Source organism: Lygodium microphyllum, chromosome 12 (genome assembly GCF_053477565.2).
Source record: "Lygodium microphyllum isolate KBCC chromosome 12, Lygodium_microphyllum_v1.1.10, whole genome shotgun sequence".
Classification (NCBI taxonomy): domain Eukaryota; kingdom Viridiplantae; phylum Streptophyta; class Polypodiopsida; order Schizaeales; family Lygodiaceae; genus Lygodium; species Lygodium microphyllum.
In genome coordinates, this window is record NC_141146.1 from 12,614,998 (window position 1) to 12,640,496 (window position 25,499).

General features: G+C 41.8%; 1 protein-coding gene across 6 annotated transcripts; it reads right to left on the reverse strand.

Moving 5' to 3' along the window:
• Positions 1–2,882: 2,882 nt before the first annotated feature.
• Positions 2,883–23,681, reverse strand: LOC148027463 (uncharacterized). 6 transcript variants are annotated; one of them, XM_087689173.1, is made up of 8 exons: positions 23,485–23,676; positions 6,567–6,643; positions 6,413–6,483; positions 6,239–6,321; positions 4,350–4,458; positions 3,746–3,765; positions 3,541–3,642; positions 2,883–3,408 (listed from the first exon to the last, which is right to left on the reverse strand). In XM_087689173.1, exons 1-8 carry the CDS (start codon positions 23,515–23,517, stop codon positions 3,268–3,270), a joined length of 636 nt encoding a protein of 211 aa, XP_087545299.1. In that variant the 5' UTR covers positions 23,518–23,676; the 3' UTR covers positions 2,883–3,267. The 6 variants fall into 6 exon arrangements, with proteins under 6 accessions (XP_087545299.1, XP_087545300.1, XP_087545297.1 ...); XM_087689174.1 differs by having other exon boundaries at positions 2,885–3,408; positions 6,413–6,480; positions 23,485–23,674; XM_087689171.1 differs by having other exon boundaries at positions 2,886–3,408; positions 6,567–6,673; positions 23,485–23,674.
• Between the last annotated feature and the right edge of the window lie 1,818 nt (positions 23,682–25,499).

The following is a 25,499-nucleotide window of genomic DNA, read 5'->3' on the forward strand; positions in this document are numbered from 1 at the left end:
AGAGAGAGAGAGAGACAAAAAATGGGAACTCCAACAGTCACAATGTGTGATTGGGCCTTCCTTTATTCAAACTGTCACTAAAAGAATAAAGAATAAAGTGACGGTGACGGGCGCCTGCCACCTGCAGTGTGCATTGGCGGTGACTGTCAGTGTAGTAATACACGGGCGGCTAGGCGGAGGCGCCTTTGCCCCCAACATTCACAATCTGTAACCATGAAATAAACAAGAGATGGTGTGTATCTTTCTAGTGGTTTAGAGACTTGTGAAGCATCTCAGCATTGGCTCAACTTGAGCCGTTGGTTGTCCCAAATATCTATCTTGTCTAATGTGAGGTTGGCCACCTACTTGTGACACTCCCATTTCAACATTACATAGTTGTCCAAGCTCTGTATCATGTGGGGCAGGTTATACATTTTGCTCGTGTGGTGGCCTACCCTGCTTATGGAATACATAAAAAAACATCATCTTTTTACAAATGGATTATCAAACTTTTCTTTCAGTCTAGTACATAACATACATTTCTAAGTGTAAAAGAAGAATCATTGGCCAATGATAAGTGCATATCTCCCACACCAACAATGATAGAAGAAAAATTATTTTCTAAGTGAACATATTACTTTCTATTAGCATCATATGTGAAAAATCATGTCTTATGGGGAGTAACATGAATGATGCCTTTATGTTTAAAGCGCTAGAACAGAAGGTGCGTTTTGGAGATGTGCTTGAAATCGAGACTTTTGATTCAAAAGGGGATGAACAGAAGGTTCAACACCCTTTTGATTGCACTATTGGTGTTGTATCTCTTATTAATGAGGTTAGCTTTAAAGCATACTCATGGCATAATCTATATTGCGACATTATGGATGCCTTGAGTAAAGGAAAAATATTAGAGAACTTATGAAAGGGAGTCGAAAATCCAAAATTCACACATGCCATTCTCTCCAATCTTGGCCTTTTTTCTTCTTTTTCTTGCTATCATCATCACCTTTTTGCTTTTCCTTATTCTTGCCTTTCCACTTGAAATAATCTTTTTTTATGTGGTCCTTGTTGCAAGTACCATTTATCATTTCTATTGTGAGATTCACTCCTAGAGGTCCCCCTTGCATTAGACCTCTCCTTAACTATAAGTGCAATGAAGTTTTAGAACTTATATTGTTTTTCATATTTACATCTCCTTTATGCAAGTTGCTTTCTATATTTTTACTAGTCAATCTAGTAGTAAGTATCATATTACTAATGGCAATTCTAAAAGTATCCCAACTTTTAGGTAAGCTGATTAGTAAGAACATACATTTCATTGAATCATAAAAAGTAATCTTCTATGTTGTCACAACTGATTAGAAATGGTATTAAACTCATTGAGATGATCAGGCATAGAAGTCCCCTCCTCGATACAAAGGTCAATGAGTTTCTTTAACCAATACACTATGAAACAACACATTTGTTTTCATACAAGTCACACAATTGCTTCCAAACTCCAAAAGCACCACCTTTTGTATTCTTTACATTGAAATGTACTAACCTAGAGAGATCAAGTATGATGCTAAAGCATACAACCTCATCTATCTCATCCACATATCTACCTTAACATCCTTAGGCTTTGCACCACACAATTTAACTGGCTTGATCTACCTCTTTTGTACCAATACATTGTAAATATGCTCTTCTGTAGTGGAAAGGCCTAAGGCTTAATTAAAGATCCTTTTGACTATTAAAAAGAGGAAGTGGCTATTTTAAAGTTACCATCATGAATGGTTGACAGCATGTTTTTGCAACATTTGAAGATGTTGAGTGCATCCTCAAGTCACAAGCGATAAGATTTCAAAGCTTTCATATGATTAAGACATAAATACCACAATCTTCAATCTCTTATTTTTCTTGTTTTTGTCCAAAAAAAAAAAGCAAGCCATGTGTTTCCACATACAAGTAGGCCCTAATCTTAGCAACCCCTTGCTTAATCTAGCAAGCAAGCCCCTACTTATGAGCACAAGTTGACCCCTTGCTTACGAAGAACAAGCTACCACTAAACTTAGGCAACCCTTGTGGTTGCATGCATTGAATACATAGACCAATACCTCTTCTATAGCATTCCAAAACCAAGCTATTTTGCCTTGAATCCAACAACTATTGGCTATCCAAATGCTTCCAAATCAAGCTATGGCAGTCCTCGACTAAAGTCTTAATGGTTCCCCAAACTAGAACACTCGATTGACTTTAATGGAGAACTCAATGGTGAGATTAGTACCTCTTTGCAACCTAGACAACAAGTATTAATATTGCAAAAAATGTTTGGATCCTCGACCTTGTGATAAAGCCGGACTACTCGCACTCCTTGCTCCAAGCACAAGTTCCAATGAATGCAACTCTAATTGATGGGTACAATGATACACTTATTCTTTATTATCTTCCCTTATATATAACTATAGTGTGCACTTATGTATAGGGTGCCCACCTAGTCTTTGGCCATTGACCTCATGATGACACTCGACTCCTTGCTCCAACCAAGTTCCAACAAACGCAGCTTTGATACAATTAAGAAGTAACTAGTGGTCGGATGTGGAGTCAAAGTTGAGAGAGAGAGAGAGAGAGAGAGAGGATATAAGATAGTTTTATGGCGGATACAATCATACACTTCTCATTATTTTCCCTCATATATGGCTATACACTGTACTTATACATAGGGTGCCCACTTGGCCTTTGAACATTGGCTTTTACACTGACATGCACCACATTCAATATCAACAAACAAGCTTGGAGGCGAATCCTAGTAATGGGCACAGAGACACTAGCTTGATTCTATCATGTGCCATTAGTTAGAGATAGTCTATTGTCTTAACTCTACTGAGAAAAAATCTTTGAGTTCTAAGTACCATTTATAAGTTCATGGTTGATTATCAATTTAAAATTTTACAGCACACAAGTCATTCATAATATTCAATTATGTAGCCTCTGCCTCCAGTTTTGTTCAAGCATGTTTTGACAATGGAAAGTTTATGAATTGGCCCGTAGGAAAGGGAAAACAATGCCTGGCAAACATAACATGTTTCCCTAACATATTGTGTTGTTGGGGATGTTAGACATGTCCATCTGTAGGAACATTAACTTTTGGTTGCTGTTTTCTGGAACACTAGATTCAAAAAATAAGTCTTTGTATCACACTTATGCAGTGATACATCTTCAGCCTGACATAGGCGTCATTACTGAGTTCCTGGTAATTACAAATGCTGATACACATCACTTCAGTAAGAATTTTCCCATTATGTTACACTAATCTTGACTGCCTTCTTCAGAGCTTTCTTCTAACTCTAGAATCACCACACATCCAAACTCCTTTCCTGGCTTGAATGATTCTGCCAGCTCTGCACTCGTTTGCTCGATCTTGAAATCTTTCTTTACTTTTATGCCTTGCTGATTATAACCAGAAAAGAACCCCGAACACATTACTACAGAGAAGTCCAATCATTGCTTAAGCTTAAGGACTGCTTATTTCTTCAATTACAGGAACAGGCATTTCTAAATCACAGAACCAAATATATTTACCTTCTCCACAAACTCAAGAACAGCTGAAGAGATGATCTCATCGATCACAAATCTATCAACTCTGCTTGGTCCAAGCATCTGATACAGAACATCCCTTGGAATCTGACACAAAAAGGACCAAAAGTATCATACAAACATTCTTACAACAAATTTTCAACGGTTGAGACATATCCAGTGCAAGTAAAGGGGCATTGACAACACTCACAATTGACTTTCCTGTAGAATCTTCACAGCATGGTCAAATCTCCATCCAAAACACAGAATTAAAAATATTAGTAAATAAAAAAGTTCCCCAAGATCTCAACATGCACACTTATGCACCTACACATCTATGTGAACAGGGTAAGAGGGGCCAGTAACAAAATGGCCGTCAGTTGGGTCTTACCACTCCCCCAAGTTTGTGCAACTGAATGGTACACTTTGAGCTTACTTTGCTGATTTGGCCTAAACTAATGGCATCCTAAAATTAATTTTGGGCTGAGACTTTCTGAAATGTCTACACCCTCCACAAAACCCCTGCCCCCCCCCCCAAAAAAAAGGGAACAAAACAAAGAATGCACAACAAATTATTTGAAATTAATAGTAAAATACATACAAGAAATAACAAAAAATAGCCAAAAAAAATCATGACCTGCAGCAAGGCTCCTCTCTAAAACTCAAGAGGCATCACACAATCGGAGGTTCTATCCTACACACCTCTTAACTGATGCTCATGGAAACCTACCAATTCAGAACCTGGAAATAAAGGTAATAGAGCCTAAAGTGATAAGTACAAAGTAATAATGTACTGGCAGAACAGGACTACAGACCTCCTTTTCCTTTGCGGAACCCTCTCACGGGAGGTGCTGATCTCCTAAGATTTTCTAGCACCAACTCCCAAGTGTTCTTTGTACCCTTCGGGCTTACACTTATTCTCACCTGCAAGCAGTTTGTTAGAAACACAAACCCAATTGCATGCACTTGCACGTGCACACACACATACACAATCCTTGTAATACTCTATGCATTGCTAAGAGATTACAAAATTTTGATCATGTTACACATGCATGCACAAATATTTTAGGTGTGATATGCCACATACACACTCTTTTCAGGATACTTATCCCTCGATCCTTCATGCATGGCCATGTCACCTACACAAACCCAAAAAATGTACACTGCCTCCACCCTCTTCTCAGGTCATGGGATTCAGTACAATAAAATACACAATGTAATGTTCAGAAATCAGCCACCAAAGAAGTCCTATGAACCACAAGGTCACATACAGCAATAGACACCAGAAAGCCCTTACACTGTAGCACGTACCATGACAGGAATACACCATAGTATAGCACTGGGTGTACTGGCTAATCCCAAGTGTGCCTTGGAAGAAGCATCTAAGTCAATATCAATCATAGTCCATCCTTGATCATAGGAGGAAATACCAGCATAGTTTGTTTGCTTGGCACACAGCCTTGCAAAAGCTCAATGTCTACCATGGATCTGGAAACCAACCTTCAATAAATGGAGGAACAATAGAATTTAAACTGTACATACCTTCAGCATTAAACAGAATAGAAACCAAAGAACAAGAGAAGTTTGAACACCCTTGCACAATTGCTCAAAACTTCACCCAAACACAAACATAAATGGCCCAAAACCTTGCACCCCTTGTGGTATTTCTTTATTTCTTCATTCTACGAAGACAATAATACCACTCTACTCATATGCACTTGCACTGCACGAGCACTCACAGATCCAACTCCATAGCACCCTGTCTCAATTGGTCCAGCCAACTATGAGCACCCTGGATCTCAAGGCTCACAACTCTCAGAAATGTACATGCAGCCAGCCAGCATCTTGAAGATCAGACCAGCCATCGTGTCTGCCAAGTCAGCCAAGTCATTAGTAGAAACAGCTACATGACAGCAAAATTGCATTGTCTCATGCAGGAAAATAGCCACGCCAATCAACAACAGGCCTGAATCAGCATCACCAATTCTATACACAGCATTCCAGCAGTCAGGATAGCATAGACAAGACTCCGATCAACATCGCCAGCCTAGGAAGCAACCCTGCTATATCAAAACAGCCTCAAAAAGTGTTGCCAGCAGCCTTGCCAAGTCTAGAACAGCAATACCTCTATTCTGGATAGCAAGCACTGAGCAGAGACTTCCTGGTTTGCCTTGATTGGTTGCCAGCAGCCTTGCCAAGTCTAGAACAGTAATACCCTCTATTCTGGATAGCAAGCACTGAGCAGAGGCAGCTAATGATGGCACAACAATTTGAGGCTGTCATCCAGGGTCAAAACAGCATGCCAACTACCAATAGTGAGCCCAAACAAGCTGACGCAGGTCATGAATCTGGATTTCATGCCTAGAAACCCCAGAAACCAGGTTAAAATGATGATCTTCCACCCAGGCAGCAGCTCCTCACACACTCATGCACATCACACAGGCACATGTGTGTGCACACATGCACATGTTTTTTTCGGCTGGAAATGCTTGTTTCACACGTGCACACTCACACGTGCACATGTTTTTTTCAGCTGGAATTGCTTGTTTCATTGAAGATTTTATAATACATAGATGGGTGTACTAACATGTGACATCTTTTATTGCAAAAAGGTAACGAAACACTTCTTTTCTTTTGGTGGAAAAAAACAGTTCACACACACACACAAAAACAACAATTGTGAGTTCCAAGTGTCATTTCTCACTTTCAATTGCTGCTGCTCCAGAGGATCTGAACTGAAACTGACTTCTTCATCAAAGCGAATTGTAGTACTCCGTTCCAGTCGATCTGACACATGAAAACATGAAACTCAACAATGAAAGACTTCCATCAAACACACAATAAAACAGACAGATACCAGGTTGAAGATAATGTTGACCTGATGCTGTAGCAAGTGCAACACCAGCTGACATTGACACAGAGGGACGGAGAGAGAATGTTAATGGCCTGCTGCAAAAATTTGCCGTCCAATTTACTGCTTTGAGGCATATAGTATAAATCTCAAACCAACAAGTCTTTAAGAAACTCTGCACCTCAATGGTGGACACATTGAAACATTCAAAAAATGTGTGATGGTGGCAGATCTCCAAGTCTGTTGCAAAGGCAGCTTCTGCAGAAGTGTGATACAGTTCATCATTGGCTTGCAGTAACACAACACACACAATGAGGGTCAAGTAATAATTGTGGGCATAGATATACAGTGGTACCAGACAAAAGCATGCAAAAAGCTTCTATTAGTTACTAGAGACTGGTAAAGAGCTTCTAGTTGTTATTCTGAAACTTTAGAGCAGACATCAGAGAAATTTAACCATACACAGATGATATGTCTTAACAGTAGAAGAAGCCAATCTCAAGCTCCAGCTCATTGGTGATGCTACTGTTGACATCTAAAGCTCAGTTTAGGAAGTAAAGTCTCAGAAACCTAGAACACATTTGTGTTCCAAAACAAATTCCAAGCATGGAAAAATAAGTTGAACCTACTAAAAAGGCTCAGATAGTGAACAAGGTATAAGACAGATATAGTATGTACTAGCAAAGAAGTTGATGTGCTTGCTAAAAAGAAAATGGCATCCATTGGATAATGCTTCACTTTTTTTCTTTCATGCAGAAGTTTGAATTAATGAAACGAAGTGTTACAATGGGCCCTCTGGCCAACCAAGCAGAGTCACAGACAAACAACAAATACTGATGAAGCCTAAAGACAACAAAATATGACACCACAAGGACAAGAGAAGGGGATCATGAAGTGGGCACAATAGGGGTGATGCTGATGATATCCAGCCATGGAGCATCTCCAAGTATCAGACCAGCCAAAAACATGGAAGCAATCTGCCACAATAGCAATCTTTGCATATGAACTACACGACCATGGATGCCCGAGGTGAAGTAAAAAATGAAAGCATTCCAAGCCTGCTGAATGTGTCAAAGACTGGTCCATCACATTAAATGAAAGAGACAAGGATGATGGGATTGTAAAATGGCCATGGACGGCATCTGGCCCAAAACCCAAGAACGGGTGGCAGTCTACTGATGTGTCACTAAGGTCCATACTCGGGAACTGAAGTTCCAAATCTGTCTTGCAATTGGGCAACAGATAAAAGAACGAGCAAGGGTCTCATCACATGTAGTATAGAAGATACATCTACCAAGCGAGATCTTCTGACCATGAAGCACATCCTTTGTGGGAAGACCCCCAATAAGAAGCTTCCATATGAAAAATTTCCCTGATAGGGAAGCTTGGACTTCCACATTTGAAGTAGCCAATCACGCCATTTAGCTCTACTGTCACGAATAGACCAAACTTTGTTTGCTTCTCAATGGCCTATCTCTCATCCTCAACCATTTTATGGTAAACCTAATAGCTGGCTTACTGTTTCAAAAAATCCTCAGATTTCACAAAAGCACAATTCAACCATAGGGATAAAGGCAAAAGAAGGAAAAGGGAAATGCCACTGAAGCTGGTTCTCCAAAGTGGAGCAAATCAACCTATAACCTCGAGGCATTCTGAAGTACTCATGAATATAGCGGAAAGAATAAACTTGAGACTGATCCCAAAATGACAAGTCACAACATCCTATACAATCTTCAAACCCGATCTTGTCATTACTTATCCCTCTCCATGTGCTTCTTAGACCAATCAAGCAACCTAGATGTGGCCAAAACCTCAGCTCACAAGGAATAAGCTTCCTTCTTACTCTCTTTTTGAATTAATGTACAGAAACATTTACATTAGGTCTTTTGGCCAGCCAAGAATGATCAAAGACCAGCAGCAAACACTCATGAAGCCAAAAGGCTATGAAAGCACCATGCTACGGAACAAAAGAAGAGGATCATGAAGAGGGCACAACAAGGGTGGAGCAAACAATATCCATGCATGGGGCAGCCACCTCTCCAAGTATCAAGCTAGTTGAAACCATGGAAGTAATTTGCTATTATAGAGTTTTTGTGTCCCATAAGCACAAACCCACTTGGGAGGGCCCAAACTTTCCATGAATACATATGCTGCCCTCCATTCAGTTAACAATCTCATTTTTGCAGATTTCAGGTGTTTCAGCTTGCTGCCCACACCCCATTCGCAGAGGACATCTCAGTTGAAGCTGTCCATTTCTGTCTACATCAGTTAGCACCTGATTTCCAGCCCTCTTCTCGTAGTTTGGAGCTGATCCCAGCCAAGTGACTACTGTTCCTACACAGACCTGCTGCTGTACTGCCTGCTACGTCATCTGCAGCCTGCATTTGGCAGTTTTCTCTCTCCTCCAGCTGTCTTTCAGCTTTTGCAGGCTGTCGCCAGGCTGTCCAGCCTGCGTTTGGCAGTTTTCTCTCTCCTGCCGGCTGTTCTGCCTGCGTTTTTAGTCTTTCTCTCTCCTACAGGCTATCCTACCTACGTTTTAAGTTTTTCTCTCTCTTGCTGCCTGCGCTTTTAGTCTTTCTCTTGCAGCCTGTGTTTTTAGTCTTTCTCTCTCCTCACTGCTGTCTACATCAGATCCAACTTCTCACTGCTGTGTTTGCTGGTGTTCGACTTCCAGAGGCTGCCTTGCTACGATTCCGGATCCGTTCAAAGTACGACACACTCTCCAGCTCATTACCCCTGCCCTCATCCTTGAGATACAGGAGTTCGAGGTTCAGTATTCATTCACTGCATAGTGTGTTTGCTACATGAGCATTGTATATTCACCAGTTATATCACTTTAGTTATTTACTATGTTCATTGTCTTTGAGTTACCCTAACCCTAACTGTGTTCTTTTATCAATCTGTGCTTTGTCGTACGATTGTTATTCATGATTCTGTGTTAGAGTATTTCTTTACATGGTATCAGAGCCTGGTACTCTCTGAGAAACCTAGGCCTTTGATCTGAAAGCTCTTTGTGCAAGAAGCAAGAACAACAGTAGGTTCAAATGACTTTGAACACATCAACACCAATTCCATTGAAGAATATCATGTGGTCAATGACTTTAGACGAAAGAATATTGAGTAGCTTGATCGAAGGATTACCCTTCAAGAGAAGCTACTCAATGAAGATATGCATGAATTTCTCTCTTCAGATGTTGCGCATAAATCTGATGATATTGCAAGACCGTCAAGACCTCCCTCAGGGATAGGCCCCCCTATTGGAGAAAGAGATCCGGAGTATGTTCCATTCTTTCATCCTCTTCCGTCCACTCTGGTGCAAGGTACTTTAGATTCGTCTTTTGTTCCTTCGTCTTTTACCTCTTCTGCTTTGCAATATACTCATAGAAATCATGAGGAAGATAGAGTACAATCCATTACGGAAAAAGTTCTCTTGAGAACCAATTCTTGTATGTTAATACACGTCATGGGGATTATAAGAAAAAGCCAGGTATCTCTTCTTCTACCCTTCCTTCTTTTCAGTTTACTTCTCAAAATCAGAATGAATTTGATATTCCTATTTCTACATTGCATGGTGCATTATCATAATCATCATTTCATCTTCAATCATTAAATGGTAAAAATGAACAAAATGCATCTGCACCTTTCACACCACAAATTCAAAACCCACCCATCCCACCACATTCTTCTGTTGCTTCTCCACTTCCTTTTATACCATTTACATTCCCCTTTCAAACACCTCATGTTGCACATCACACCGCACTGGGGGGTTATGGAAACATAGGCACTGCCTTTAGGATCTCATCCTTTCCTCAGTCAGGTGGTGTTCCACCTTCTTCTCACATACTTTCGGGATCATTGCAACCTAGGTATCCCCCCCAGTCTCTCCCAAGTGTGGATCAGTTGGTACCAAAGCTTGCCTCTATAGCATTACCTAGTGGACCTTCTGGTCATTCTGTTGTGTCCCAACCGAGCTTTGGACAAGGTTGTCGTGTCCGAGTGCCTCCACCTCCATCGGCACCTTATGGAAACATTCATGTTCCAATGCCTCCGCATCAATCGGCACTCATTGGACACTCTCAGCCTATTTCTGCCTACCCATCTTTTCCCCCTCATTCTTCCTATCAGACACACCCACCACCACCATCTTATTCTCCACATCCATCCTATCCCACTTCCCCGACCCATGGTTCCACCTCATCTTTTGCCAAGCATGCTTTCAATGATAAGACTCGTTTTAACGGGTCAAATTTTACCACTTAGTCGAACTTGATGAGACATGTCATTGACTCCCAGAACCTATGGGATCTTGTGCAGGGGTTGGAACCCCAACCCGATCCTGCACTTGTTCCATACGAGGTTGTCCGCTCATGGAAGGCTAGAAATGCCTCCGCTATTGTCGAGCTAATACAGGGCTTATTGCCTAAGTTTCATTCTCAGCTTCAGTATTTTGACTTAGCATCAGAACGATCAATACACTTGACTAACTGCTATGCAGCTCGAGATAGAACCCGTCGTATAAATCTTGACCATGAATTCCAACTCTTTAAAATCACTGACTGGGATGACTTGAAAGTCAAGTTGGCTAAGTATCGGCGACTTCTTGCCAAATTCTCTACTACAGGCACTCCTAAGTCCTCTAACGTTCAAGTCACATTGTTTCTGAACAAATTTCCAAGAAATACTTCAATTTTATGGAAGTTATAGTTTCAAAGCCTACCATGCCTACTTTCTATGAATTTGAGTGTCAACTATTGTGTTACGCACGGTTGTTCGATCAATTTCATATGAACTCTTCCTCAAAGGGGGCTCTTGTTACTCATTCTCAAAAGAGACAACAAGGGAAGGGCAAACAAAATTAAACCTCCACTCAAAATAAAAAACAAAATCAATCCAAGGAATCACAAGGAAACTCCCAGTCACAACTCAAACAAGGGTGGCAGAATGTACCTAAAAAGAATAGGTATTTTCAACATTGTCATAAGGCCGGTCATTTTGACGACAAGTATCGATCAAAGGCAAGAGGCACAGCACCCAAATCCAAGTCTCAGACCCCCGCCCCTCAATCGGGCAACCCCCACCGAGGGAGGCAGGGTGATGGCAAGGGGCAGTTTAAAGGTCAAACTCATACTGCCATCGCTCAGCCATCTCAATTGACAACATTCTCAACTCCAAAGGGATTGTCTGACTCATCTGCAGAGGCCCACATCGTCTCCATAGAGACATCAAATGCAAGTCTTGTCCACATCTATGGGTTGCCTCCTGACGAGGTTACCGCAGAGGCCCACTCCAATCTCTCCTGAGTGTGGATCAATAGACTCCACAGTTTGCCTCCATGGGTTTACCTAGTGGACTGCCTCCGCCTCAATCGGCACTCATTAGACACTCACAACCTACTTCTGCCTACCCACCTCTACCCCCTCCTTCTACCTATCAAACATATCCACCTCCACAATCTTATCCCCCACATCCATCTTACCCTACCTACTCGACACCTCATGGTTCTAGCTCATCTTCTGCCAAGCATACATTTAATGACAAGACTCATTTTAACGAGTCAAACTTTACTACTTGGTCGAACTTGATGAGACGTGTCCTTGACTCCCAGAACCTATGGGATCTTGTGCAAGGGTTGGAACCCCAACCCGATCCCGCACTTGTTCCATACAAGGTTGTCCGCCACTCGTGGAAGGCTAGGAATGCCTCTACTATTGTTGAGCTGATACAGGGCTTATTGCCTGAGTTTCATTCTCATCTTCAACATTTTGACTTAGCGTCAAAGTGATGGGCACAATTGATTTGACCGTTATGCGGCTTGGGATAGGACCCATCGTATTAATCTTGACCATGAGCTTCAACTTTTCAAAATCACTGACCAGGATAACTTGAACGTCAAGTTGGCTGAGTATCGGTGTCTTCTCACTGAATTCTCCACTACAGGGACTCCTAAGTCCTCTAACAATCAAGCCGCATTGTTCCTAAACAAACTCCCCAAGAAATACTTCAATTTTGTGGAAAACATAGTTTCAAAACCTACCATGTCTACATTCTATGAATTTGAGTGTCAGTTGTTGCGTTACGCACGGTTGTTCAATCAGTTTTATGTGAATTCCTCTTCAGAGGGGCCTCTTGTTGCTCATTCTCAGAAAGGGCAACAAGGGAAGGGCAAACAAAACCAAACCTCCACTCAAAATCAAAATCAAACTAAAAAGCAAAATCAATCCAGGGACTCACCAGGAACATTCCTATCCCTCAAACTTGGGTGGCAGAATGTACCTAAGAAAAATAGGTATTGCAACATTGTCAAAAGACTGGCCATTTTGACGACGAGTGTCGATCAAAGGCAAGAGGCCCAGCACCAAAACTTAAATCTCAGACCCCCACGGGCAACCCCCAACAGGGGGGGCAAGGTGATGGCAAGGGGCAATTTAAAGATCACACTCACACTACCACCACACAGCCATCTTAGTCGACAACGTTCTCAACTCCAAAGGGCCTGTTTGATTGGTTTGTAGAGGCCCAGATCGTCTCCATAGAGACATTAGATGTGAGTCTCTTTCATATATGTGAGTTGCCTCCCGACGAGGTTACCGTAGAGGCCCACTCGACACACCCAAGCACTTCAGCTCCTGTTTGGATTGTGGACAGTGGAGCTATACATCACATGACTCCTATAGAGGACATTTACCGTTCCCGAGCCCTTGCAGCCGAACGGATCCGCATAGGAAACAACTCCTCGGTCAAGATTCAGGCCCAAGGTTGCGTCAGTTTTGCCACTGACAAGGGTCCCGATCTGGCTACGCTGGACAATGTATATCATGTCCCTCAGCTTGGGGTGAACTTGTTATTTGTTTTGAAGCTTTGCCGGTTGGGGCAAGCGGTTTTCTTTACAGCGACCACAATCGAGATGCTTGACTCTCAGACTGGTTTAGTGATTGCTCGCGGTGAGGCACAGCCTAATGGCCTATACCACATGACACTTTCTGATCAAGCCGACAGCCGAGGGCTCCGTGTTCCATAGCTTCAAGGCCTTAGCCACATCTCGGGAGCCTACGAACAATGAGCGTCTTTGGCATTTTCGCTTAGGGCATCTTGGTTATAACTCACTTTATGAGTTGTCATGCCGTGAGCTGGTTGAAGGCCTTCCACGCCTGAAGCTAGCTTGCGATGTCTATAAAGCTTGTCAGCTCAAGAAGTAGCACCATACCCCATTTCCTCAGCAGACCTCACATAGAGCTGAGACGCCTCTTAGATTGATTCATGTTGATCTTTGTGGGCCAACATCCACTGCTGCCTTGAATGGCACACTGTACTTCTTTTTGATAGTGGATGATTTACCCAGACTAGTTGTCATGTTAGTTGCATGAGGAGTGATACTGGTGGTGAGTTTATCTCCCACGAGTTCTCCGAGTTTCTACAGAAGCATGGCATTTCACGCCCACTTACCTCTACCAGCTTCCCTTCTCAGAATGGAGTTGTAGAGCGTAGGAACTAGACAGTCATGGAAATGACCCACTCTATGCTGTTCGCAGCAGAGCTTCTTGAGCACCTTTGGGTCAAGGCTATTAACACTTCGGTGTACATCCTTAACCGGTGCCTGACTGCGGCTCTTGCTCAAAAGACCCCATATGAGGCATTCTTTGGCTCTCGGCCTGTTATTTAAGTCTTCAGGTGTCGTGCATACATACACACACCTGATGACAAGATAGGAAACCTCACTCCCCGATCCGATCTTATTTTTGTGGGATATTCTTCTAAGGCGAAAGCCTATCGTTTGTTCACTCCTCGGACGAACAAGGTGATCGTTAGGCGGGATGTCATCTTTGACCAGAGGGATACTGTGTAGTCTTCTACACCGGATTGCAATCCGATTCCTTCTTCCACATCATTGGAGATCGTGCCTAGTGAGCCTGCTCTACTTCCCGCTCTTGACCTTCACGCAAATTCTTCAATTCCCATGTCCCCTTTGCGAGACTCGTTACCTCGTTGGTACCAGCAGACCATGCGGGATTCGAGGATCCTCCCACTAGATTCCACTCCGGAGGGACCTAGAAGATCTGCCCGGCTTGCTCCTCAGGCATCATTTGTGTCGCTGTTTACAGCTGATTACATAGCGCATTCTAAGCCATATACATGGCAAGAGGCTCTTCAACACCCTCAACGGCGAGCGGCCATGAAAAAGGAGCTAGAGAGTATTGACCGAAATGAGACTTGGACATTGGTGGATCATCCGAGCCACAAGAAAGTCATCGGGACAAAAGTGGATTTTTAGGACTAAGCTAAAAGCTGATGGGACTTTAGACAAGTACAAGGCTCGCCTTGTAGTGCAAGGGTTTCGACAGAAGCATGGCATTGATTATGAAGAGACCTTTGCCCCTACTGCATGATTGACTTTCTTTCGGTTGCTACTCACGTTAGCCACTCACCACGGTTGGCCGATACGTCAGATGGATGTCAAAAGTGCCTTCCTCAATGGTTTTCTCGAGGAGGAGGTCTATGTGGAGCCACCACCAGGCTTTCCTTCTGGAAACCCGAGGAATAAGGTATTCCACTTGCATAAAGCTCTTTATGGACTGAAGGAGGTGCCACGATCTTGGTTCCATGGGATGGATGAGTTCTTACAAACTCATGGATACCATTCTACCCCTTATGAACCGAACTTATATGTTCGATCTACTACAAAGGGGGTTAGCTATATCATGCTATACGCTAATGACTTACTTATCACAGGTTCATATTCTGTTGCCATAGCGGAAATTAAGGCTAAGCTTAAAGCTACATTTGAAATGACAGACCTTGGTTTGTTGTCCTATTTTTTGGGGATGGAGGTAGTTCATTCTGGGGGCTGTATTTTTGTGTCACAGTAAAAGTACGCACTTTAGCTTGTGGAACAATACACTACGGATCAGACATGGCCAATGGCCACGCCTCTTAATCCTACTGTCCACTTGTCGAAGGATACCCTAGTATTACTTACATATATTACTTACATATTTTCAAAACACATTTCAAACAACCATAAAAAAAACAAACCAAACAAGTCCATTGATTCCATCCGCCTTTGTAGGACTTGGTAGACCCTTCGACAGCCACCGAGCACCCTTGGTCCGATGCCCTAGCCTCTCTGGGGTGATCACTTGGGCTCCCTTGGTAAGATAACCATCGCCTCTGTAGTCTTGGTAGGCCACTGGGCAGCCGACGTGTACCCTTTGTTTGATGCCCTGGTTGCTTTGGGATGGGACGCCTTGGGGTAACTTAAAATTTAGGCTAGTCTACTTTTCTAGCCCTATCTTGGGCCTGAGAGGGGGTGTTATTCTAAGAAATGCACTTAGCCACTTAAACAATCCCAAAACATGCTTATTTTAGGCTTATTTTAGCCAAAACCCTAGAATAGGGAGCGGATCGAGAGAGTTAAGTGGGAAAGGATCTAAAATCCTAATTTTCTATAAATAGGCAGCCAACCTTCACTCTTCTCTAATCTCGTTTTTGCAGATTTTAGGTGTTTCAGCTTGCTACCCACACCTCATTCACGGAGGACATCTTAACCAAAGCTGTCCATTGCTGTCTCCATCAATTGGCGCCTGATTTACAACCCTCTTCATGCAGTTTGGAGCTGATTCCAACCAGGCAACTGTTGTTCCTGTGTAGACCTGCTGCCCTACAGCTTGCCACGTCATCATAGTCCTGTTGCTTGCGTTTTTAGTTTTTCTCTCACCTACTATCTATATTTTTAGTCTTTCTCTCTCCTACAAGCTATCCCTGCCTACGTTTTTAGTCTTTCTCTCTCCTGCAAGCTGTCATGCCTGCGTTTTTAGTCTTTCTCTCACCTGGTACGTGCGTTTTTAGTCTTTCTCTCTCCTCACTACTGTATACATCAGATCCGGCTTCTCACTGCTGCATTTGCTGGTATTCGACATTCGGAGGCTGCCTTACTGCGATTCGAGACCCGTTCGGAGTATGACACACTCTCCAGCTCATTACCCTTGCCATGATCCTTGAGATACAGGAGTTCGAGGTTCAGTATTCATACACTGCATAGTATGTTTGTTGCATGAGCATCGTATTATTCAGTAGTTGTATCACTTCATTTATTTACTATGTTCATTGTCTCTGAGTTACCCTAACCCTAACTGTATTCTTTTATCAATCTGTGCTTTATCGTACGGTTTCTATTTATGTTTCTGTGTTAGGACATTTCTTTACACTACATTCATAAGCTGCTCACGCAAGTCCTGAATTTTATTTAGATGACCCTGCATTGAATCACCCTAATCCATCTTCACAGTCTCAAGCTCTTTCTTTAAGAAAGAGATGCATGTCTCATTCTTTCTAGCAAACATCTACTCTGGGGAAGTGACTGAGCTGGAGCCCGGCTGAACAGGCTGAGTTGCCTGTTGTCCACATCCTCCTGAAGGAGTAGCAGCAGGAGCCACAACTCCAACCTAATTTCTTCACCGCTAACATAATCCCAAAGATTCTTCACAATCAACACATTCTTCATCATGAAGGACCAAAGGGAATAGTTGTTGCCATCCAATCTATCCTCCTTGGATACATATGTAAATACATCACCTCCCTGATTTGCCATGATAAATGTTGTTGATTAGAGAGCAAAAGAGTAATATCTCAAGCTAGACCAACCTAGAAATTTCAGAATTTCCAAAAATTACAGCAAGTACTTTGTTGTAATTAGCAAATTTAATCACACTATCAAAACTAACTGAAATACACACTGTCCAAGGTGCAAGAGATGCTCAACAATACTCAAAATGCAAAAGCCCCAAAATTTCTTGTCCCAAAGTGCACGAAATCAATCTATTTCAGACTGTCACAGATGTACATTTGCCAATCACTGAGCTAACTGCAAAAGCCCCAAATGTCTGGCCCAAAATGCACAAAATATCTGCAGTAATTGTGTCCTAGACATGTGCTGGAACTGAGATTGCCTGCCCGAGCAAAAGCCCCTTCCAGATAAATAAATTTGTGTTAAAAATTAACAAATTTTTCTTTTTACCTCTATAGCCAAATTTGACAGCCGGACCTAGAAAACCTGACGGAGCAAGTGGTGGTGCTGGCAGCAAAGATGACTGAGCAGGCAGCATAGAATGGGCAGACTGGGCAGGACAGGCAAGCGGCGGCTCTTAGACACGCTAGCAGCTTGGAGACGGAGGCAATAGCTCACCAAGCTAAAACTGGAGCTCTAAGTAGAGACTATGCTGACCTCAACTCTTATACCAAATGTGAGACGTAGAAGAGATCGAAGCTCAGCTAAGAGTACAGTTGACAGTGAAGAGTGAGAGCACGACATCCAATGCAATAATCTGAAGTGTAAGGTGCAAATACAAAGTACAACCCTTAAACCTTAGGGTTGTAAGAGGGTGTTCACATCCAAAGAATGTGAAACATGATAAGTGCCTCAAACTGTGTAACATAGGCACATAAAATAAAAGAAATAAATCTGGGGGAAAAAACCTCTCGTACGGAGAGTAAAAAGTGCCCAAATGTCCTACTGAAAATCACACCCACTCCTCTATGAGCATAGGCATGAGTCGAACCCAACATAGATATTGTGAAGATTGATACAGATCGTACATGGCTGCATCCCCTAGAGCCCTTGGTACAAAGATGGCACAGTATCAACATCGGTTCCTACATATGCTGGGGCACGAATTCATTGTTAGACCACCCACCTCTCCCATGGGACAGGCAATACTATTGGGAAAATATGGACATCATCACACTCACTCGGGATTGAGATAGGACAATATATACACGTCCAAGGATGCACACTTTATTTGTAGATATACTATATATTATGAGATCAAAGGCATTTTTCATTGCCTTTTTCAAGAGAGCTTTGGGCCTCTCCACAAGGTGATGAAGTATGAGAACTAGAGATGCCTAGGACTGTTCTTATTGGAGATCGGAGCATACAGAGAAAAGCTTCTAAGGAGAAAGACGAAAATTGAGGCAAAGTTAGCAAGCCAGCGGGTTCTTACAAAGTTTTTCAGTACTAGCTCTAAAGCTAGCTTACTACATGTTACTATTATAGATGCTACTATGACAACAGTGCCACCACACCATCCACGAGTCAAAGGGATCACAATAGACCAAGTTGCCAGACTCTATAGAGCATGACACCCACCACCCCATCGTCGTGCCCAACATCCTTACCTCCAAAAAATTCAAGCCATCATCGCTCACCATCAACAAGGAGTACCTCGCTTTAGTGGACTCAATGTCTTGAATCACCCCCATGGCAAATATTCTTGCCTCAAGGAGGGTACATTGTTTCTAGAGAGTCATATTGATCAAGGTGGGATACTAAAAGTTAGCTAAAGGATCATCGAGAGATCATTTTGTACATGATGGTAGCCTATACTTGCCGTAGTCATAATTAGTCATTTACATTTTCATTTTTGTTCTCCAATCAAGATGACATGGTCAAATGTACTCATTTCTTTGTCTCATAATCCATTTTGGTCTTCTCTCCCTCCCCCTCTCTCTCTCTCTCTCTCTCTCTCTCTCTCTCTCTCTCTCTTCTATATGATACTCAGGCTCCCACTTACACCCTCTCTCTCTGAGAGGAACAGAGTCATCAGACAGGAGATATGGCATATTTATATACAAAGGACATGGGTCAGCCCTGCACAGCCACTGCCATCGAAGATGGCACATTATTATACACAGTTCTTGAGCATATCAAAGCAGGGATTCATAGAGATTCCGAGATATATGCAGATCTATATGCCACATCGATTGAGAGTTCTTATTGGACAGCTCAGGGTATCATCACATCAGCTTATGATTGAGAGTGGCAGAGCCAGTGGCATCCCACGGGAGGAGAGGATATGCCCCCTTTGCAGATCAGAGGTGGAGAGTGAGGAGCATTTTGTTCTCAGATGCCCGGCATACTCAAAGTTGAGATCTAGATACACATTAAGCAGCTCACTTCAGGGATGCATGACTGATATGGATCAAAGATCATTTGGCCGTTTTCTAGGAGAGGCATGGCACATCAGAGAGCAGAGCACACAGCAGGTCCCAGTCAGAGAGGGGCCCACCCAGACGACTATTACACAGTTCTTTCAGACAGACAGAGTGAGAGCTACTGTACCAGCCTCCAGCCAGACCTCCGGGCTCACACTACAGCAGGCTGAGGACCAACGTACCCGACGCCGCACGAGGATCCGTGGGTTTCGGACCCCACAGCCACACCGACAGGAGATCCGGAGGATTCTTGATCTACATCAACAGCAGACTGAGATCCGACGACACTCGATACATTGGATCTCAGATCTCCAGTTTGCTCTTTCTCCACCGCCGATGTACCACATCCTGCATCCAGGAGGGATCACCTGCTATTAGCGACTTCGACGACTGCTACTACATCCCAGGATAGTATATCTCCCTGCATCTGTTACATATACACATCGCACCACTTTATCACAGCCGGCAGTTGTTCCCCTATCACAGCCGACATTTGTTCCCCTTTTGTAGCCATTATCTGGAGTACCAGAGCTACATACGCACATACACATACACGACACTTATCACACTCACAGCACCGTATTTTCAGTTTCCAGTTTTTAGCTTTTCATTCAGCACTTTTATTTTGGATAGCTGGACCTCATCAGTTGTATCACAGTTTGTCTCATAGGCCAGTTTTGGTCTTCAGAAGACGTTAATATAACTTTCTTTCTTTCTCTCTGTTTTTGTAAAGATAATTGAATTAAGTAGCAATATTTACATCAGACCATCAGATCAGCTAAGAAAAACAGAATAGACACAAATCAAGGTAAAAGGCTACCAAGACCCTAACAAACAAATATCACACAGAAAGGATAGTTGGAGTGAAGCAAACAATAACAAACCAAGGAGCAGCAATGTCAGGAAGAACCAGATCAACTGAAACCATAGAGGAGATCTGCCATAATACTAAACCACAAATACAAGCCACATGACCATGGATGCCCGAGGCAGAATAAAAAATAAAGACATTCCAAGTACACCAAATATGCCACAGAGCTATCCATCAAAGGAAATTGAAGAGGCAGGAATAATCTAATTGCAAGGCAGACATAGAAGGCATCCTTCCCCTAATCCACGAACGAGTTGATATCCGCTACTAAGTCACCGAGGACCACACATGGGAAACAAAACTCCAAATCTATCGAGCAACAGGGCAAGAGACAAAGAGATAAAGCAATGTCTCATCGTATGTAGTACAAAATACACAATGACTATGGGAGATCTTGCAAGCACACAACACATCCCTAGTTGAAAGACCTCCAATAAGAAACATCCACATGAACACTTCACCCTGATAAGGAACATTAGACTTCCAAAGTTGGAGGAATCTTTCCTGCCACTTCTTTTTGCTGTCCCAAATATGCCATAATTTATTTGCCTTTCCAATGACCCATCTCTTGGCCTCGACTATCTAAAGGTAGATCTAATTAGCTGACAATTTCTCAAAATCATTAAGAAGCACAAACACCCAATCTCGCCAGGGAGACGATTGTTGTAAAGCATGCAAAGGAGAGAACCTCAGAAGCTTATCCTATGAGGACAACCAAATGTCATGATATCCATGAGGCACTCAAAAGTGCTAACAAATGTGCCGGAAAGAATAAAGACAGGGCTACCCAGCAATGACACCATTATGGACTGTCTGCAACCCCAAACAAGCCATCCGATTAAACTTATCTCGTTGCAAGTCTTTATCAGGCCAATCCAACAACCTAGAGGTAGCCAACACTTCTCCTTGCAGTGAATTCTTCTCCTTACGAAGATCAGAAGAGCGCCAAACTGCAAAACGTAACATCTCCTACCAGGATGCAATCAAATGAGAAAGGAGAAAAGACTGGGAAACCTTAATAGGCCTCGTGGAAGCACATGCCACCAACAAACTTAAATAACCGTGCAACCATGAGAGATACTAGTCTTTTCTATGAAAAATTTTGCAATATCTAACTAGGGATGACTCTACACACATGGTGCTTGCAAAAGTGCTAGTCTCAAAGCAACCATATGCAAATTAACATCTAATAAAGCTGCTCCCCCTATCCTTTTAAGAGTAGTCACATACTACCACGAAATCCACACCTGGCCCAAATGATTCCCTTTCTTTTTCCACAACATGAAGCGGATAGGCTGAAGCTATTCAAAAGAGACTTCTTAGTCCAAGGAAGCAAAGGCAGAAAAAATGAGACCAAACTGATCATGATGCATTGAGCAACTTTAAGTTTGACATGAAGAGGCCAACCTTGAGATTTCCAATACATGAACCGATCATGTATACGGCATGACATCCAATCAAGCAAGGTATGGGGAGCTATATCCACACCAATAGGATAACAATACGAGAGAGGGTGTTAGCAAGGCACATTTCATGGATTTTAGGCACATTTTTTAGGCCTTCAGCTACATGGCTCATTTGGGCTTTATCATGAGATCTATATATATGACTCCACTCCTCCACTCTTTGTGGTGTGTCACATCCATCTAAAGAGAAGAAAATCAAACCCTTTGTTGGCATCATCGTAACATCACCTTTGTGGTTTATATTCTCACTCTCATGACTTGAGTTACAAACTCCATTGCTCATTCATTCAGTTTCTGAGATCTTGGGCACTCCATTTCATTGTTCATTCTTCTCAATGTTCAACTGTTGTGTTCTTTCACTTTTGTTGCTTCTTCGCTCATTGTCACACATGCAACATCATCAAGAGGTAGGTGTTTTTTGTTGTTTTCCCGCATTCATCATCACCATCATACGCATCATCAAGAGACACAAATGTTTGGTGCACTTGTCCACTGCCTGGCCAACATCCCACTGCTCTAATGCACTTGCTCCTATTTCTAAGCATGTGTTTGCTATAATTCTATTGCTCTCAACTACACATGATCATTGTTTTGACCTGACTTGCTATTGAAAGCACCTGCCAGAATTGTCTCACAGCTGCATTTGTTTTCCTGGGAACTCCGTACTTGCTGTTGTTGCTGCCAACAATGCCATCATATAGGCCCGATATAGCTGTGTTTTGGTATCATCTCCTGCAATGCGAATAATGGGTTCATCTCACCTGATTTCTCCTGCATCTGGTTGTCTAAGTGCTGACCGGTTGCTTTGTTTGAGATTCACTTGATCGCAACATACTCAAACTGATCCATGGCACTATCAACTCCTCCTTCAGCACCCTCAGCCTTCACACTGGGCCCCTTTTTTCCACCTCTGCTTCGAGCATTTGCCTGCACTCTGGCTACATTGAATTTGGCTTCTCCACTCCTTGACATACATTGTATTCATTACCTTGCTCGTTCATTGAACACATCATTACATTCTTAGAGCATACATTTCTTAGTCATGTTGTTTGCACATCTTTGTGCACTCTGGCCCTCCTGTTCTCACAAGTCTGCTATGCCAGAACACTCTTATCATGCCTAGATAGAGCAAAAGGAATAGTGACCCATCTCTTGTGGTAGCACATCTTGAGGTGCTCTAAGCACATTTCTCCTGTATAATAGGGTGCACCACCTCGGCCAAAAACTGCTTCATCTCACATTTTTGCTTCCTGCTTTTCCTCTAGTCAAACTCTCTCTGTTCCATCGTTTTGCCCATGTGTTGTACACCAACGAGGGAGGGAAAGGACACAATCTGCACGAGATGCATCAACTTCAAACTTCAAAGTGACCAATGCAGACTTCTTAAGCAACCAGAGCATCCGTAGGTGATGACTGATGCTCCGACATTTGGTGACTTCATAGAGAATAGCCGTTATTGATGACATATGGACTGCCCAGCATTGGCAAGACTGTCATTGAAGGCTATCTGGTAAGGACGAAATAATGTTGAGTCGAGTGAATAAGCCTCAGATGCAAGATGTGGGCTATGGATATACACAATCCAGAATGTCAAGGACACAAATGGCCGTACATGACAAATCCCATTCACAGCCTCCTGTACACGAGACCTTGGAAAATTTTAAAAACATCGACGAGTATTTGGATAAGAGCGACTTGATTAAGCCTGATCGGGATATGGTATTTGTTCTCTGTAAAGCACATGGGCAGTCTGAAAAATCAACAAGATTCCTTACCACAGTGCTTGATGAGGCTGCCAGCGTCCACATCGCTGCTGCTACAGAGTGTTTGTGATATCTGCTACACAAGAAGTTTCATGGCCTACACTTATACATACGCATGTTGAGATGTTTCAAGGTGGTTGTGTGGTTGGCTGAACTTGTGAGGTCCGTGCTCCATATCGGGGTTTAAAAATATGTTTCTAGTGGTAAAAGAATTCCAACCTTGAAAGTTTTGGTAACTTAGACTAATGTAATGTTAATTGCGCGAAAATACAATATATGGGGATCTACTAACATCAACAAGATCAAGCTCAAACCTAAACTATACCTCCAAAGAGCAACCATTTCTCAAAGACAAACATATTTACTGATAATTTCTATTCACATTGACCTTATCATAGCATGCATATTATCCTCACACATAGATTATATCATTTAATTGTGATTTCTATTCACATTGAGCCTCATATTATCCTCATACTAAGCCTACAATATTGTATAAATTACAACATATAGACTATATTGAGAATTTCTTCTTTTTATTCTTCTTCTTGTTTTCTCCTTCTCCCCCCACCCCCCACCCCCCTCTCTCTCTCAATTAATAATTAATAACATATTACATAATTATATGTGTATAATACATTAATTAAAATCAAATTATATATCTTTTATTAATATTTAATGCATCCATAATTAATTATTAATACTTAGTGAGTTGCATTAAAGTATTAGTAATTATAATATGCATATTAATGTATTAATAACTATAATTAATACTTATATTATTGAATTAATATATAATTATATCATATATATTAGTGTTATTATTATTATTATCATTAATATTAAGTATAATGATACATATAATTATCATTGTATAATATATTTATTATTATATATATTAATATTTATAACATATATTTTTTAATTATGATTAAGATATAATAAATTAATTATCATTATATATGATAATTAAATATTAATATGTCATATATGCATTAATTATAATAATATATATTAACTATATGTCAAGTATAAGTTACATAATGATATTCAGCTACAATACTAGCATGAGAGAGAGAGAGAGAGAGAGAGAGAGAGAGAGAGAGAGAGAGAGAGAGAGAGAGAGAGAGAGAGAGAGTCCTTACTTGTCAAGGAGAAAGGAAAAAAGATGGAGAAAATTTTTGAAAAAAAAGAAATTCAATTACAATAATAGTATGGTAGAGAGAGAGAGAGAGAGAGAGAGAGAGAGAGAGAGAGAGAGAGAAAGAGAGAGACTCTCCTAACTTATTGAGGAGAAATGGAAAAAGATCAAGAGGTGATGAAAGACTACCATGTGGCACCCAAAACCTTCTGATAATAAGTATAGAATAGAATATGTGTGTGTGTGTGTGTGTGTGTGTGTGTGTGTGTGTGTGTGTGTGTGTGTGTGTGTGTGTGTGTGAATAATACAAACATATTTTTTTCTCTTTTTGTATTTTTTATGCTCTATGTGTGTGTTGTTCGTGTACATACATGTGTATGTGTGTGCTTAAGATGTGTACATCTATCTGCATAGTCTCACAAATGTGTGTCCTCTCTCTCTTACTTTGACCTTTTTTTTCTCTCATTTTTTTAATTCCTCTTATCTTGCATCTTTCTTCATCTCATGTGTGTGCATCTTGTGTACACATGTATGTATATGTGTATGCATTGCATGTATATGTGCATGTACATATTTGTGTGTGGATGTGTATGCCTACATATGTGGGTGCATGCATGTTTATAAGTGCATATTTATAAGTATGTATTAACTCTCTCTCTCTCTCTCTCTCTCTCTCTCTCTCTCTCTCTCTCTCTCTCTCTCTCTCTCTCTCTCTCTCTCTCTCTCTCTCTCTCTCTCTCTCTCTCTCTCTCTCATTTGCATGATTATATCCTATATTCAATTAAAAAAGAGAAAGAGACGGTATGTCTCTCTCGCAATTGAACACACACATGCTCTTTCTTTCTCTTTTTTAATTGAATATAGGATGTGATCATGGAAAGGGGAA

Bases quoted from the DNA above. Each gene is read 5' to 3' on its own strand.
- LOC148027463 (XM_087689171.1), bottom strand. From the start codon at position 23,517: ATGTGGACGCTGGCAGCCTCATCAAGCACTGTG. The intron at 6,322-6,412 runs GTCAACATTATC...TTCATGTGTCAG, and splicing joins TGCACTTGCTACAGCATCAG to ATCGACTGGAACGGAGTACT. The intron at 4,459-6,238 runs GTGAGAAATGAC...AACTGCTTGCAG, and splicing joins TGGAGCAGCAGCAATTGAAA to GTGAGAATAAGTGTAAGCCC.